Source organism: Giraffa tippelskirchi, chromosome 1 (genome assembly GCF_054371585.1).
Source record: "Giraffa tippelskirchi isolate mGirTip1 chromosome 1, T2T-mGirTip1v1.2.pri, whole genome shotgun sequence".
Taxonomy (NCBI): domain Eukaryota; kingdom Metazoa; phylum Chordata; class Mammalia; order Artiodactyla; family Giraffidae; genus Giraffa; species Giraffa tippelskirchi.
Window position 1 is genome coordinate 199,517,970 of NC_137275.1, and position 17,651 is coordinate 199,535,620.

Sequence of the window (17,651 nt, forward strand, 5' to 3'; positions counted from 1 at the left end):
AAGAGCAATATAGAAATGAAATGACACATATCTTTGGTAACTTAAAGCACAATTTTCAAAATTAGAAAGAGAAGAGGATATAAAGGAAAGCAATAATTAAGAAAGGAGGATATATTTAAGAGAGCTGAATCTGGGAACAGAAAAAACAAAGACTGTAATGAATTCAACAAGGATTTTGCTCTAAGTAGATAACAAAAAGTATCAATGGAGAATTGCTTTTAGTGGCTTTACTGAGATAGAGTTTGCATTAGGGAAGTACACCAGTGGCTATAGTCACAGTGAAACATAGAGTACAATGATAAGAAAACCACTAGTCTGTATGTTTCCAACTGGAGCTCCACCCTGGTCTGGGAACTAAGATTCTGCAAGCTGCATGGTATGGCAAAAAAAAAAAAAATCATGGCACCAACTTACTTAGGTTGAGAGAAAGGATCAGAAACATAAATGTATCAGTGGAAGTGAGAAAACTGATGAGAGTTAAAGTAATTTTTCTGCCTATGTTGGAGTTACCCCTCTTTCCTGGTTCTAGTGGTTTGGTATTATATCAGGGTTGTTCAGTAGTGAATCCCTCTTAATCATCAAATCTTTACTTTCCTTTTTTCAATTTGTTCACTTATATTCCCCAAACCAGTCTTGCTCCTGTCCAATCCTTAATTTCCATCTATTTTTTCACGTCTAGTTTTTATTCACTGTAAGATCTTAAGGATTGTGTTTCAAGTTGGCCCTAGAAACCTTATAAGTATCCTTTTTTATATTTACCACAAATTTCCTGTGCAGATTTGACTGCTACTGTCCTCTTGCTACCCACAGTCCATGCAAAATGTCATGCGCATGCTAAAAATATTTGAAGGCTTTGGCTATACTACCTTAGGTACCAACAGATGAAAGATTAAAGTGATTTAATTCAGAAAAAGAAAGTTTTACACTAACTATATGCTCATTATGTGTTCTTGCTACCAATCCTCTTAGCATGAGCATGCATGCATACTCAGTTGTGTTTGATTTTTTTGCAAACCCATGGACTATAGCCCACCAGGCTCCTCTGTCCATGGAATTTCCCAGGCAAGAATACTGGAGTGGGTTGCCATTTCCTCCTCCAGGGGATCTTCATGACTCAGGGATCAAACCCACGTCTCCTGTCTAGTACACATTATTTTCTGCTCTAATCTTGATAGAGTATCAGTCCTCATTAAGTAGTTCATTTCCAACAATAACTCCATACTCATATTCTTTCCCTAAATTATCCTCCATTCTAGCCTTAGAACTATTGAGAACCTAGGTACCCTTCAAGCAGGGCACGCTATTTTCCCAAATCTTAACAACAAAAAACAAAGTTTGTAACATCCTTCTCACAAATTTAAGCAACATTTATTTTAAAACCTGAAAGAAGCTACTACAAACAATATATTTATGCTGAATAATTAGTTTCTATCTGAAAACCTAGAATTTTGAAACATGGGTGCCTACATGAGCAGCCCCCAGTAAAAACTCTGGGTACCTCATTGCAAATGAACTTCCCAGATAGATATTTCAGGCAAGTTGTCATAACTGGTTTTCTACTGACTTTGCCCCATATACCTGTTCTCTTTGCTGATTTTGCTCTGTATGATTTCACTGTATAACTCTTAAGTTATGAGTATGCCTATGTGCTGAGTCCTCCAGGTGAATTAATAAACCTGATGATGATCCTGAGGACTCTGATACAGTATTTATAAGAAATTTCTCTAGTAACAGGTCTGTTTTCTTTGGTCTGTCAAATGTAAATAACTTTTAACAATTAGGAAGGTTGCACTTTACTCCAGTCTTTATCCTTTCTAATTATACATTTCCTTAATCTATTAATTTAGATTGTATCTAATAATTTATTATACAGTGATAAAATTAATTTCTCTCTTCTGATCTGTTACTCCCAATTTCAGTTTTTTATTAACTTTTCTTAGTTTTTATCTTTTTGCTGTTAAATATGCATCCATTACTTAATTTTTCAAAGGGTATACTTAGCTCCCATCTTTTAAAGATGAGAATATCAACATGCTTACATCCCATTCCTTTTTTTTAGTTGTCCTCTTCTCACATTTTATTTGATTTATTATTTCTAAAATTTCAAATGTAAAGACCTATAATAGGAGAGTGCTGAAAAACATTTCAAACTGCTCACTTCTATCTAGGTGGTCACTTCAGATCTAATTTTCTTGGATGCCTTCTGCCAGTATTCAATAACTCACCTGGGGAACTTCTGTTTATAAATTTTTTCTCTAATAACCATGGATCTTCTCCTTGTTCCAACATGAAGATCAGTTCTGGTTTTGTAAAGCAATATCCTGTAAATGGGAAATACTTTAGCACTTGAGTTAGCTGCATAGGTTTCATTGTTTCTGAATGTGAAGAAAGGTACAGCTTCAGAAATGGCACATTGAGGGTGCTTGCTAGAATTTTTTTTGGTGGAGGGAATGACAGCAAAAACCATTTTCTTACACTTATAAAGGATCGCTCTTCCTAAACCTATAAGTCACAAGCCTAAATAACATTAAGTTCTAAAATTGTCAACGTCTGTTCTTTAAACAAGATTTCATAAGGACCGAGTCTATATCTGGCCGTAATGGAGTAAAAGAACCAATTTACCTCTCCATAAGGGCTTCTCAGGTGGCGCTAGTGGTAAAGAACCTGCCTGCTAATGTAGGAGATGTGGGTTCCATCCCTAGGTGGGCATGGTAATCCACTCTACTATTCTTGCCTGGAGAATCCCACAGACTGAAGAGCCTAGTGGGCTACAGTCCATGGGATCACAGAGTTGGACACGACTGAAGCGACCACACACACACACACACCCCTTCATATCAGACATCTAAACAAACCATACAAAGTATATGAAATGGGTTTTAGACTTTAGAAAACAGGCAGTACAGACAGTGATACTTGCGAACAGAGAAACAAATGAGGTGAGCCCTGTGATTATCACAGCTTATTGCTTAGAGAGTTTTCAACCCTAAACAAAAAGAGACCACTAGAACAGAGCCTGGCGGACTCACTAAGTTAAGGCAATAGAACTGGACTTTAAGAAAGTCATGACAAATAGGATTTACAAGATAAAATACAAGAGAAGAAAGATATAGAGTCTTTGTCTGATCTGCAGGAGGGTCTTCTGAGTACTAACTTTTGAAGTACTTTTGAAGTTTTGTAAGGAAAACACGAGGTTGAAAAAGAGTAGGCTGAAATATCACCAAAGCACACAGAGAGGTATAAAACTTCCTAACCTGGGGCCAATTGGATAGAATAACCAGAAGGGCATTTATTGCCTTGGCAGAGGAGCCAAATGAGCCTGAGAGTAAAATGAGTTCTGAATCCAATACAACAAAACTTAAAGCAAACCTTAAAAGGATTAAAGTAATTCCAAGTAATTTAAATTCATCCCAGGAAAGGGCCCAGAAGATTTCAGATAATACAGCAAAACTACCACTTAACAACATAAAATCTGTAACATCTAGCCCTCGATAAAAAATTACTTGATATGAATAAAAGGATATATTATTGTAATCAAGAAGAAAAATGAATCAGTAAGCCAGAGTAAGAAACGACACATAAAATTAATAATCAAGGCCATTAAAACAGTAAAAATACTCCATACGTTCAAGAATATGATAGGAGAAAGAGAATTTATTTTAAAAAGTTCCTAACTGGAATTCTCAATATGAAAAATATCTGAAATGAGTAAACAAATCAACCAAACAAGAAACAACAAAAAAATGGATAAGATTAATAACAGTATATGTACCACATATGGAAGGTTAAATGACATAAGGCACAGTGGATAACTTTAAGGTTAAAAACAATGAAAGAAGAAACCGACAGCGAATAAAGACTAGAAAATAATAAACAGAGTTATCTCTGACCTGTGGGATAAACTTGTCTAATATGGGTAACTAGCATTTCAGAAGGAACAAAGAGAGAATGGAAAAAGCAATAATGGGCAAAAGTTAGATTTTTCAAAGTGAAATGAAAGTCGCTCAGTTGTGTCTGACTCTTTGCGACCCCAAAGAATTCTCTAGGCCAGAATACTGAAGTGGGTAGCCTTTCCCTTCTCCAAGGGATCGTCCCAACCCAGGGATTGAACCCAGGTCTTCCTCATTGCAGGCAAATTCTTTACCAGCTGAGCCACAAGGGAAACCAAAGAAGTATATAAATCCATGGACCTAAGAAGCTAGATGAATGCCAAGGAGAAGAAACATGAAGAAAACCACACCAAGATACATTATAATTAAATTACTAAAGTCACAGATAAAAAGAAAATGTTGAATAGATAGAAAAAGACATAATATGTATGGAGGAAGAAAAAGGAATGAATGCCTACTTTTTGTCAGAAATTATACGTCAGAAGACTATGAAGTAACAATTTTAAGTACTGAAAGAAAAAAGCCCACCTAGAATTTTATACTTGACTAATAAAAGGCATTTTCAAACAAACAAAAATTGAAAGATTTTATCACCAACTGACATGTATTACAGGAAAGTTAATTCTCTAAAAGAAATTCTTCAGATAGAAGAAAAATGAGATCAGGTGGAAATTTGGATTAATATATAGAAAAAAGAGCACCATAATCTGGGAACAAGTGGATAAAAATAAAATAAACTTTTATCAACTTAAGAACTCTTAAAAATGGTAAATTGTGTTTTAAAACAACAATAATGTACTATAGGAGATGGAAAATAGTGAGAGTTGGGAATATTGGGGATTTTAAACTTATGTAGATCAGGCATGCAGAGATGCTGAGGAATTTACCAATATTTATTATGAATTCAGTTCAGTTCAGTCGCTCAGTTGTGTCCAACTCTGTGAGCCCATGGACTGTAGCATGCCAGGCTTCCCTGTCCATCACCAACACCTGAAGCTTGTTCAAACTCATGTCCATCGAGTTGGTGATGCCATCCAACCATCTCATCCTCTGTCATCCCCTTCTCCTCCCACCTTCAATCTTTCCTAGCACAAGGGTCTTTTCCAATGCGTCATTTCTTAGCATCAGGTGGCCAAAGTATTGGAGCTTCAGCTTCAGCATCAGTCCTTCTAATGAATATTCAGGACTGATTTATTTTAGGGTTGACTGGTTTGATCTCCTTGCAGTCCAAGGGACTCTCAAGAGTTTTCTCCAACACCACAGTTCAAAAGCATCAATTCTTCAGCACTCAGCTTTCTTTATAGTCCAACTCTCACATCCATACATGACTACTGGAAAAACCATAGTTTTGACTAGATGGACCTTTGTTGGCAATAGTAATGTCTCTGCTTTTTAATATGCTGTCTAGGTTGGTCAGAGCTTTTCTTCCAAGGAGCAAGCATCTTTTAATTTCATGGCTGCAACCACCATCTGCAGTGATTTTGGAGCCCCCCAAAATAAAGTCTCTCACTGTTTCCATTGTTTCCCCATCTATTTGCTATGAAGTGATGGGACTGGGTGCCATGATCTTCGTTTTCTGAATGTTAAGTTTTAAGCCAACTTTTTCACTCTCCTCTTTCACTTTCATCAAGAGGCCTTTTAGTTCTTCTTTGCTCTCTGCCGTAAGGGTGGTGTCATCTGCATATCTGAGATTATTGATATTTCTCCTGGCAATCTTGATTCCAGCTTGTGCTTCACCCAGCCCGGCATTTCGCATATGTACTCTGCATATAAGTTAAATAAGCAGGGTGACAATATATAGCCTTTTCCGATTTGGAACCAGTCTGTGTTCCATGTCCAGTTCTAACTGTTGCTTCTTGACCTTCATACAGATTTCTCAGGAGTCAGGTAAGGTGGTCTGGTATTCCCATCTCTTGAAGAATTTTTCACAGTTTGTTGTGATCTACACAGTTAGAGGCTTAGTCAATAAAGTAGAAGCAGATGTTTTTCTGGTATTCTTTTGCTTTTTCAATGATCCAACGGATGTTGGCAATTTGATCCCTGGTTCCTCTGACTTTTCTAAATCCAGCTTGAACATCTGGAAGTTCATGGTTCACGTACTGTTGAAGCCTGGCTTGGAGAATTTTGAGCATTACTTTGCTAGTGTGTGAGATGACTACAGTTGTATGGTAGTTCATTTATTATAAAACAATGGACAAAAGAAGATGGGCACTAACCAGGCTGAATCTGGACAAGGCCATTTTGATATGGAATGGAAATGTTATTACAGGACTGGAAGCCCTAATTTTTTTTTGAGATGTTGCCTTCTAGTGAGTTCCAGGCCAATCTGTTAAATTGCTGGCCAGTTTGTGAGCAAGCTACTCAGGCCTAGACTACAGTTCCTTCTGTGACCAGTGGAACTGTGACGTTTGATGGAAACACTATGACTTCAACCAGAACTTCCTGCTGACTGTTCAGTCTACTCCTAACAATGCCATGTCAGTTCAGTTCAGTCGCTCAGTCGTGTCCGACTCTTTGCGATCCTATGAATTGCAGCACGCCAGGCCTCCCTGTCCATCACCAACTCCCGGAGTTTATTTTCCAATGAGTCAACTCTTTGCATGAGGTGGCCAAAGTATTGGAGTTTCAGCTTCAACATCAGTCCTTCCAATGAACACCCAGGATTGATCTCGTTTAGGATGGACTGGTTGGATCTCCTTGCAGTCCAAGGGACTCTCAAGAGTCTTCTCCAACACTACAGTTCAAAAGCATCAATTCTTCGGAGCTCAGCATTCTTCACCGTCCAACTCTCACATCCATACATGACCACTGGAAAAACCATAGCCTTGACTAGACAGACCTTCGTTGGCAAAGTAATGTCTCTGCTTTTAAATATGCTATCTAGGTTGGTCATAACCTTCCTTCCAAGGAGGAAGAGTCTTTTAATTTCATGGCTGCAATCACCATCTGCAGTGATTTTGGAGCCCCCAAAAATAAAGTCTGACACTGTTTCCACTGTTTCCCCATCCATTTCCCATGAAGTGATGGGACCAGATGCCATGATCTTAGTTTTCTGAACACTGAGTTTTAAGCCAACTTTTTCACTCTCCTCTTTCACTTTCATCAAGAGGCTGTTTAGTTCTTCTTCACTTTCTGCCATAAGGGTGGTGTCATCTGCATATCTGAGGTTATTGATATTTCTCCTGGCAATCTTGATTCCAGCTTGTGTTTCTTCCAGCCCAGCGTTTCTCATGATGTACTCTGCATATAAGTTAAATAAGCAGGGTGACAATATACAGCCTTGATGTACTCCTTTTCCTATTTGGAACCAGTCTGTTGTTCCATGTCCAGTTCTAACTGTTGCTTCCTGACCTGCATATAGGTTTCTCAAGAGACAGGTCAGATGGTCTGGTATTCCCATCTCTTTAAGAATTTTCCACAGTTTGTTGTGATCCACACAGTCAAAAGCTTTACCATAGTCAATGAAATAGAAGTAGATGTATTTTTGGAACTCTCTTGCTTTTTCTATGACCCAACAGATTTTGGCAATTTGATCTCTGGGTCCTCTGCTTTTCAAAATCCAGCATGTACATCTGGAAGTTCTCAATTCATGTACTATTGAAGCCTAGCTTAAAGGATTTTGAGCATGACCTTGGTAGTATGTGAGATGAGTGCAATTGTACAGTAGTTTGAATATTCTTTGGCAATGCCCTTGAGATTGGAAAGAAATCTGACCTTTACAGTCCTGTGGCCACTGCTGACATCCAAATCTGCTGGCAGACTGAGTGTAGCATTGTAATAGCATCATCTTTTAGGATGTGAAATATCTCAGCTGGAATTCCATCATTTCCACTAGTTTTCTTCATAGTAAAGCTTCCTAAGGCCCACTTGACTTCAACTACAGTATGTCTAACTCTAGGTGAGTGACCACACAATTATGGCTATTCAGGTCATTATGACCTTTTTTGTACGGTTCTTCTGTGTAGGGAATGGCAATCTACTTCAGTATTCTTACCATGAGAACCCCATAACAGCATGACACAGCAAAAAGATACACTGGAAGATTCTACTGGGGTAGAGCAGAGAAATGGCTCCAGAAAGAATAAAGACGCTCAACCAAAGCAGAAATGATGCTCATCTGTGGATGTGTCTGGTGGTGAAAGCAAGGTCTGATGCTGTAAAGAACAATAACGCATAGCTACCTGGAATGTTAGGTCCATGAATCAAGGTAAAGTGGATGTGGTCAAACTGGAGATGGCAACAGTGAACATCAACATTTTAGGAATCAGTGAACTAAAATGGACAGGAATGAGAGAATTTAATTCAGATGACCATTATATCTACTAATGTAGGCAAGAATCCCTTAGAAGGATTGGAGTAGCCCTCATAGTGAACAAGAATTTCACAGAATGATCTCTGTTCATTTCCAATGCAAACCATTCAACATCACAGTAATCCAAGTCTATGCTTCAACCACTAATGCCGAAGAAGCTGAAGTCGAAGGGTTCTATGAAGACCTATAAGACCTTCTAGAAATAACACCCAAAAAAGATATCCTTTTCATCAAAGGGGACTGGAATACAAAAGTAGGAAGTCAAGAGATACCTGGAGTAACAGGCAAGTTTGGCCTCAGAGTACAAAATGAAGCAAGGCAAAGACAAACAAGAGTTTTGCCAAGAGAACACACTGATCATAGCAAACACCCTCTTCCAACAACACAAGCGACGACTCTACACATGGACATCATTGGAAGGTCAATACTGAAATCAGAATGATTATATTCCTTGCAGCCAAAGATGGAGAAGCTCTACACAGTCAGCAAAAATAATACCTGGAGCTGACCATGGCTCAGGTCATGAGTTTCTTATTGCCAAATTCATACTTAAATTGAAGAAAGTAGGGAAAACCATGAGGCCATTCAGGTATGCTCTAAATCAAGTCTATGATTATGTCACACTGGAAGTGACAAATAGGTTAGACAAGGGATTAGATCTGATAGGCAAAGTCCCTGAGGAACTATGGATGGAGGTTTTTAATAATGCACAGAAGGCAGTGACCAAACCTGTCCCAAAGAAAAGAAATGCAAGAAGGCAAAATGGTTGTCTGAGGAGGCCTTACAAATAGCTGAGGAAAGAAGAGAAGTGAAAGGCAAAGGAGAAAGGGAAAGATATACCCATGTGAATATAGATTCCAAAGAATAGCAAGGAGAGATACAAAAGAATAGAATGGGAAAGACTAGAGATCTCTTTAAGAAAATCAGATACCAAAGGAACATTTCATGCAAAGATGGGCATAATAAAGGACCGAAACAGCAAGGACCTAACAGAAGCAGAAGAGATTAAGAAGTGACAAGAATACACAGAAGAAAACTACTAGAGCTTACATATAAACTCAGTAAAGTTTCAGGATACAAGATTAATACACAGAAATCTATGCATCTCTATACACTAGCAAGGAAAGATCAGAAGAGGAAATTAAGGAAACAACCCTTTTAGCCCTGCATCAAAAAGAATAAAGTACCTAGCAATAAACCTACCTCAGGAGGCAAAAGACCTGTATTCTGATAACTGTTGATACAAGATGCTGACGAAAGAAAGAGAAGATGACATAAACAAATGGAAAGAGATACCATGTTCCTGGATTGAAAGAATCAATATTTTCAAAATGATCATATTGCCAAAGGCAATCTACAGATTCAGTGCAATTTTTATCAAATTACTAATGGTTTTTTTCACATAACTAGAGCCCAGTCTTTTTTTATTTGAATGGGAACACAAAAGATCCTGAAACTTGACAAAGCAATCTTGAAAAAGAAAATCAGAGCTGGGGGAATCAGGGCACCTGACTTCAGACCCTACTACAAAGCTGCAGTCATTAAAGCAGCATGGTACTGGCACAAAAAACACATAGAGATCAATGGAAGCAGATAAAAACCCAGATATAAACCCACACACTTATAGAGGCTCTTCCCCAACAAATGGTACTGGGAAAACTGAACAGCTACATGAAAACAATGAAATTAGAGACATTCTCTAACAATATATACAAAAATAAACTCAAAATGGATTAAAGACCTAAATGTAAGACTGGATACTATAAAAATTCTAGAGGAAAACAAAGGCAGAACACTCTTTGACATAAATTGCAGCAATATTTTTCTGGATCTGTCTCCTACAGTAATGGAAATAAAAACAAAAATAAACAAATGGGGCCTAACAACACGTTTGCTTTTGCACAGCAAAGGAAACCATAATAAAAATGAAAGACAACTTACAAACTGGGAGAAAATATCTGCAAATGATGCTACCAACAGGGAATTAATTTCCAAAACACACAACAGTTCATGAAACTCAGTAACAAAGGAAACCAAGCAACTCAATCAAAAAATAGGCAGATCTAAATGGACATTTCTCCAAAGAAGATATACAGATGGCTAACAAGCATATGAAAAGATGCTGGATATCACTAATTATCAGAGAAATGCAAATCAAAAGTACAATGAGGTTATTACCTCACACCAGTCAGAATGGCCATCATCAAAACATCTATCAGTACCAAATGCTAGAGAAGCTGTGGAGAAAAAAATCCTCCCACACTGCTGGTGGGAATGTAAATTGGTGTAGCCACTATGGAGTACAGTATGGAGGTTCCTTAAAAAACTAAAAATGATAGGGCTATCATATGGTCCATGGAAGCATACCCTAGGCATGTGCTCAGTTGCTAAGTTGTAACCCCATGGACTGTAGCCTTGCCAGGCTCCTCTGTCCACAGGATTCTCTAGGCAAGAATACTGGAGTGGGCTGCCATTTCCTTCTCCAAATCCTAGGCATATATTTGGTGAAAACCATGCTTTGAAGATACATATACTCCAATGTTACCACAGATCTATTTATAATAGCTAGGACATGGAAGCAACCTAATGTCCATACACAGATGAATAGATAAAGAAGTTGTGGTAAGATAGATAGATATAGATATAATCTCATACACAGAATGAAATATTATTCAACCATAAAAAGAATAAAATCATGCCTTTTGCAGATATATGGGTGACCTATAAATTATCATGCTAAGTGAAGTAAGCCAAACAGAAGAAGAAAAATATCATGAAATATGCTTTTGTGCAGAATAAAAAAAAAAAAAGATACAAATGAACTTAATTCAAAATAGAAACAGACTCAGACATAGGAAATAAACTTATGGTTACCAGAGGGAGGAGAAGAATGGGATACATTAGGAGTTTGGGATTAACCTATACACATCGGTATGTATTGGGGTGACCAAGAAGTTCCTTTGATTTAAAAAAAAAAGACACATTTTTCATTTTCACCAAGAATTTTATTGCGCCATGAATTCACTGTTTTGTTCCACTACCTTCTGCTATTTTTCAGGCAACTTCATAATTCCATTTCCCCAAAACTTTTTATCTTTTTGAGCAAAGAATTGTTCCAGGTTCCTTTTACAGTCTTTCAAGGAGCTGAAATTTCTTCCATCAAGAGAATTTTGTAAAGACCAAAATAAAAGGAAATCTGAAGGTACAATGGCTGGTGAATATGGTGGGTGAATCAGAACTTCCAGACAAGGTGTAACAGTTTTTGCCTAGTTATCAAAGAAACATGGGGCCTTGCACTATCCTGATGGGAGATTATGTGTTTTCTGTTGACTAATTCTGGACACTTTTCATCAAGTGCTGTTCTCAGTTGGTCTAACTGGGAGCAATACTTGTTGGAATTAATTGTTTGGTTCCCCAGAAGGAGCTCATAACAGAGGATTCCCTTACAATCCCACCATATACACAACACCATCTTCTTTGGATGAAGATGCCTTTGGTGTGATTGGTGGTGGTTCATTTCACTTGCCCCCATAATCTCTTCCATTCCACATTATTGTACAGTATCCACCTGTCAACACCTATCACAATTTGTTTTAAAAATGCAACATTTTTATTACATTTCAGTACAAAAACACATGTGAAATATGGTCAAGAAGGTTTTTTCACTTAGCCCAGGTGGAACCTAAACATCAAAGTGATTAACATAACCAAGCTGGTGCAAATGACTTTCAAATCTTGATTTGGATATTTTGAGTATGTCAGCTACTTCCTGCATGGTATAACATTGATTCTTCTCAATTAATGTCTCTATTTGATTATTATCAACTTCAACTGGTCTACCTGACCATGGAGCATCGTCCAGTAAGAAATCTCCAGCACAAAACTTCACAAACCACTTTTGACATGTTCAATCAGTCACAATACCTTCTCCATACACTGCACAAACCTATTTTTGTGTTTTAGTTGCATTTTTACCTTTGTTGAAATAATAAAGCATAATATGTCAAAACTGTTGCCTTTTTCTTCCGTCTTCAATATTAAAATGGCTACACAAATATTCACCAATTTTGATAAGCTTTTGTTAAATGGATGCTGATATGACAGCTGTCACAACAGAATCTAACTGGTTTCGAATGACATTAAAGACAACTAAAGCACTACTAGAGCCATCTTATGGGAAAAAAACAAGTGAACCTTTCGGCCAACCCAATATAAAACAGATAACAAGGATGCACTCTGTAGCACAGAGAACTATACTCAGTATTTTGTAATAACCTATCAGGGAAAAGAATCTGGAAAAGAATATGTAACTGAATCACTCTGCTGTACACCTGAAACTAACGTGATATTATAAATCAAACACGCTTCAGTAAAAAATTATAAAGTAAAAAAATGATACAGAGCTATTCACATTCATTGTACCAATGCCTATTTCCTTGTGTTAAGACTATACTATAGTTATGTAAGATATAACCATTAGGGGAAACATGAAGAATACAATTGTTCTAAATCCCTGAATCTTAATCATGTCATATAAAAATTTTTTAAGTATATATACAAACCCAAACCAATCTGTAAACATTTTCTTCTAAAAAGGCAAGCCAGACCTGGAGAAGAAACATTTTCAAAACATATATCTGATAAGATCTGAACTCCTTCAATGCAACAATAAGACCTGAACCAAAAAACAAAATGAAAAAAATAGGCAAAAGATTTGATGAAACACTTCATTAAAGGAGATTATGAATGGTTAAAAAGCACATGAAAAGAAGTTCAACATTGTTAATTACCAGAGAAATGAAAATTAAAATCCAATAAGATGCAACTAGATATCAACTACAATGGTTAAAAAATAGTAAGACTTACTAAACCAAATGCTGGTAACCAAACAGCAATGAGAACTCTCAGGCATTGCTTATAGGCATGAAAAACAGTAGACCCAATGGGGAAACATCTGGAACTTTCTGAATAAGTTACATATAAACTTACCAGAAGACTCAGTAAGCCCACTCCTAGGTATTTACATAAAATGAAAACATATTGACACAAAGACTTATATGTGAATGTTCATGGAAGCTTTATTCATAACACCTCCAAACTGGAAAAACACCCATGTATCCATGAGCTGAACGAATAACAAACTGTGGTATATGCACACAAAAGAATTCTACTCAGGATAAAAAGAATAAACTAGTGATACACACACAGGAGTCTCAAAAGCATCATGCTAAATGTAGAAGTCAGGCAAAAGATACTATACATAAATTCATTTATATAAGATTCAAGACAAGGAAAAAGTATTGAAATAGAAAATACATCAGTGATTGCTTGGCATCTGTGAAGAGGTATTAGAGGAAGGGACTCACTGCAAAGGGGTACAAGGAATTTTGGGGGGGGAATGATGAAAATATTCCAAACCATGACTCTGATGATGGTGATCTACTGCATAACTTTTTAAACTTATTGATTTGTACAATGAAATGCTGAATTTTATTTTTCATTTAATATTCCTCAATAAAAGTGATTAATATTTAAAAAAAGAAAAAACTGAATCTGCATTCTTGAGGAAGTTGAATGGTAAGGTCTGCTCACCCACTGAGACGAGGTGGCTGTAGTTCTCCAGCATTACATCTCTGTACAGGGTCCTCTGAGCAGAGTCCATCTGATGCCACTCTTCCTGGGTGAATTCTACGGTCACATCCTTGAATGACACTGATGCCTGTAACAACACATTTCTACTCAATCTGAGGGTTCAGAATCAGGATGTGGAAAATATTTTTGAAAACTAACTCTTACTATGTTTTTTGTTTATGTTTTAATTATTATTTTATATTGGTCTATAGGTGATTTACAATATTCTATAAGTTTCAAGTGTACAGCAAAGAGATTTTTATATATATATATTCTTTTTCAAATTCCTTTCTCATTTAGGTTATGACAGAATACTGAGCAGAGTTCCCTGTGCTATACAGTAGGTCTTTGTTGGTTATCATTTTAAATATAGCAGTGAGTATATAGCAATTCCAAACTCCCAATTTATCCCTCCTTCCCCACCTTTCCATCCATGATGCTGCAAATGGCATTATTTCATTTTTTAATGGCTGAGTAACATTCCATTGTATATATGCACCACATGTATATAGATTCTTTGATGAACATTTAGGCTGCTTCCAGGCTATGGCTACTGTAAACAGCACTGCAATGAACACTGGGGTGTGTATACTTTCAAACCATGGTTTTCTCCTAACATATGTTTAACTGTTTAGAGTTTAAAACAAAATGCTATAAAAGATGAGCAATTCTGCCTTTGCTCTAGAACAGGGTTTCTTCAATTTGGCACTACTGACACTCTGGACAAGATAAAGTTATTTCTGTGGAAGGAAGACTGTCCTGTGTATTCCAGGATGTTTACCAGTATCCCTACTTCTACTAATCAGATATCAATAGCATCAGTCAAAAATATCTTCAAATACTTGCAAATGTCTCCTAGGAAGAAAAATCTCTCCTCGTTAGGAACTATCACTCTATATGAATAGTGGACAATATCTTCAGCAACAAAACAAACTACCCAATTTTAGGGATGATCTATCCTAAGGCAAAACAACAGAGATAAAGAATGGGAATTAATCCTTAGAGGAAAAAAATCTGGTCACTATTTTTTTTTTGTATAGCTATACAAGGAAATGCTCCACAACCAATTGATAGATGCTGATGCCATACACAGAGACTGGAAAAATAAATAAGAATCAGAGGTTGGGTCACAGAGAGTTGATGTTGTTCAATTGTACTCAAAACACCTGCGGAATTTACAAATGGAATTATTTCATGATTGGCTGCATGATCCTGGAATGGAGAAGGGAGGTCTAAAATGAAAAAAAGGATTTAGGAGACATTAGTCCTTAAGATGGTAATTGAAGTCATTAGAGAAAAAGGGCTGGTTCAGAAAGGATATAGAAATTTTAGGGAAGAAAATAACCAAGTGATAAATTCAAGGGAATAGCAAAATTTAAAAGTAAGGTACAAAGATAACCCAGGAAGGCTGAGAAATAAATTCTCAGTGGTAAAAAGAGAAAACAACAATATTAAGAGTACTGAAAACTAAAGGAAGAGAGAATTACAGCCAAAAATTGTTTCTCTAGTTTAAGGGAATAAACTAAACACACATACTTATATCTCCTATCTCCAAAAACACATTCAGGTAAAACACAAAACTTTTAAAGTAATAAAAATATGACAAAAGAGGAATGCAGAAAAACATTCAGGCAGAAGGCCTGAATTTTGAAAAAATTCTGGAAGACAGAGGGTAAAGTTAATACTAGATAAAAAAAAAAAATTAGAACACTATTGCCCACAGTCTAATGCAAAGGTAGAGGTGGGCAAAAGGAGCAGTGCACTAGTGAGAGCCCAGAAAGACGTCTAAGCTTAAACTAGAGAAAGTGCATAGTAGGAAGAATGATAAACAGAGTCACCTTCCTATTTGAATACAGATAACATCATTTAATGAGTGAGAAAAGGCTGGACACAAATGTCATTTGGATAAATAGATGGCCATCTGGAAAAGAGAGGTCTATATATCACACCACAGAGCAGGAAAAATTAAAATATATTCAAGAGTTAAATGTAAAAAATAAAGCCATATTCTAAAAGACTACACAGAACAATTCTTTTATATTGCTATAGTGGGTAATGCCCAACAGTGACTAAAAATCAACAGAGCATAAAAGAAAAAAAATGCTGAATTCGACAACATAAAGATCAAATGTCTTCAAAAGATCCCAAAGAGACAAAGTAATTTTGAGAAAAAAAAATAGAATTGGGGGGATGGGGAGAGGGGATCAGGCTACCTGACTAGAGATCATACTACAAAGCTACAGTCATCAAAACAGTATGGTACTACCCCCCCAAAAAAAACAAATCAAAACTTATGGGATACAGTAAAAGAAGTGTTAAGAGGAAAGTTCACAGAAATACAAGCCAACCTCAAGAAACAAGAAACATCAAATAAACAACCTAACCTTAGAATATAAAGCAACTAGAGAAAAGAACAAAAACCCTGACAAAGTTAGTAGAAGGAAAGAAATCATACAGATCAGAGCAGAAATAAATGAAAAAATAATGAAAGAAGAGCAAAGTTCAATAAAACTAAAAGCTGGTTCTTTGAGACAATAAACCAAGTTGACAGCCAGATTCATCAAAGAAACAGGGAGAAGACTCAAATCAATAAAATTAGAAATGAAAAAGAAGAAGCTACAACAGACAATACAGAAATACAAAGAATCATAAGAGACTACTACTATGAGCAACTATATGCCCCAAAAATGGACAACCTGGAAGAAATGGACACATTCTTACAAAAGTATAACCTTCCAAGGCTGAACCAGGAAGAAACAGAAAATATGAACAGACCAGTCACAAGCACTGAAGTCAAAACCATGATCAAAAATCTTCCAACAAACAAAAGCCCAGTGCCACCGGCTTCACAGGCAGATTCTATCAAACATTTAGAGAATAGTTAACACCTATCCTACTCAAACTTTTCCAAAAAATTGCAAAAGGAGGAATACTCCTAAACTCATTCTATGAGGCCACTATCACCCTGATACCAAAACGAGACAAAGATACCACAAAAAAAGAAAATCGCAGGCCAATATCACTGATGAATACAGATGCAAAAAGCCTCAAAAAAACTACAGCAAACAGAATCCAACAACACATTAAAAGGATCATACACCATAATCAGGTGGGGTTTATCCCAGGGATGCAAGGATTCTTGAATATATATAAGTCAATAAATGTGATACACCATATTAACAAAGTGAGACATAAAAACCATATGATCATTGTTGTGGTCCTTTAATGGACCGGAACTTGGGGGTACAGAGTCGACCGATAAGAAAGTGAAAGAAGGAAGAAAAGAGGCTGATATTCCCTGGTTTACACAGTATGTCAATGTAACTCTAGGACAAAGAGCTAGCACCGTCTACGTAGGCTCAGGGCGCCCTCTCGAAGAGATCTTGAAAGCCCAGGCAAGTAAGTAGACACGGTGGACACCTGTGCTCTGTGGAAGCAGCCTGAAAGGGAGAGGGGGAGAGAGCGAGAGAGAGAGCGAGAGAGAGAAAGACACGGGGACCAGTGCTCTGATGGAACAAAGGCGTTTATTTAACATATTGTGGGCATATATATACTCTCTTACAAGATAGCCCTTTTTAGCAGAGACAGAGATCAAAAATCTAACAAGTCACCTAGAAAGCCAGAGGCTAGAATCATTCTCAAGAGAGGGGGTTGTAAAAGTTACTTTACATATCAGAAGAGAAGAGAGTTGTAAATGGCTGCTGTTCACCATATGGAATTTCCATACGAATGAGATACATGAATTTCTATTATCCCCAAAAGCTGGCTTGCCAGCTCTCTCGCCCCTGTATTCAGGTGCTGTTAAGGAACATAGAATT

At 36.9% G+C, this 17,651-nt stretch overlaps 1 protein-coding gene across 4 annotated transcripts in view; it reads right to left on the reverse strand.

The window, feature by feature from the left end:
• The window catches only part of LOC145518543 (uncharacterized), a 34,233-nt gene that overhangs the window by 3,741 nt on the left and 12,841 nt on the right, over positions 1-17,651 (reverse strand). For 2 of the 4 annotated variants that reach the window (XM_081523220.1, XM_081523217.1), the window contains exons 3-4: positions 13,795-13,921; positions 2,226-2,321 (exon numbers count right to left, since the gene is read on the reverse strand). In XM_081523220.1, the coding sequence (XP_081379346.1) occupies positions 2,226-2,321; positions 13,795-13,921 (223 nt within the window). The remainder of the gene's footprint in view (positions 1-2,225; positions 2,322-13,794; positions 13,922-17,651) is intronic. The other 2 variants (XM_081523235.1, XM_081523227.1) reach the window with 1 other exon arrangement.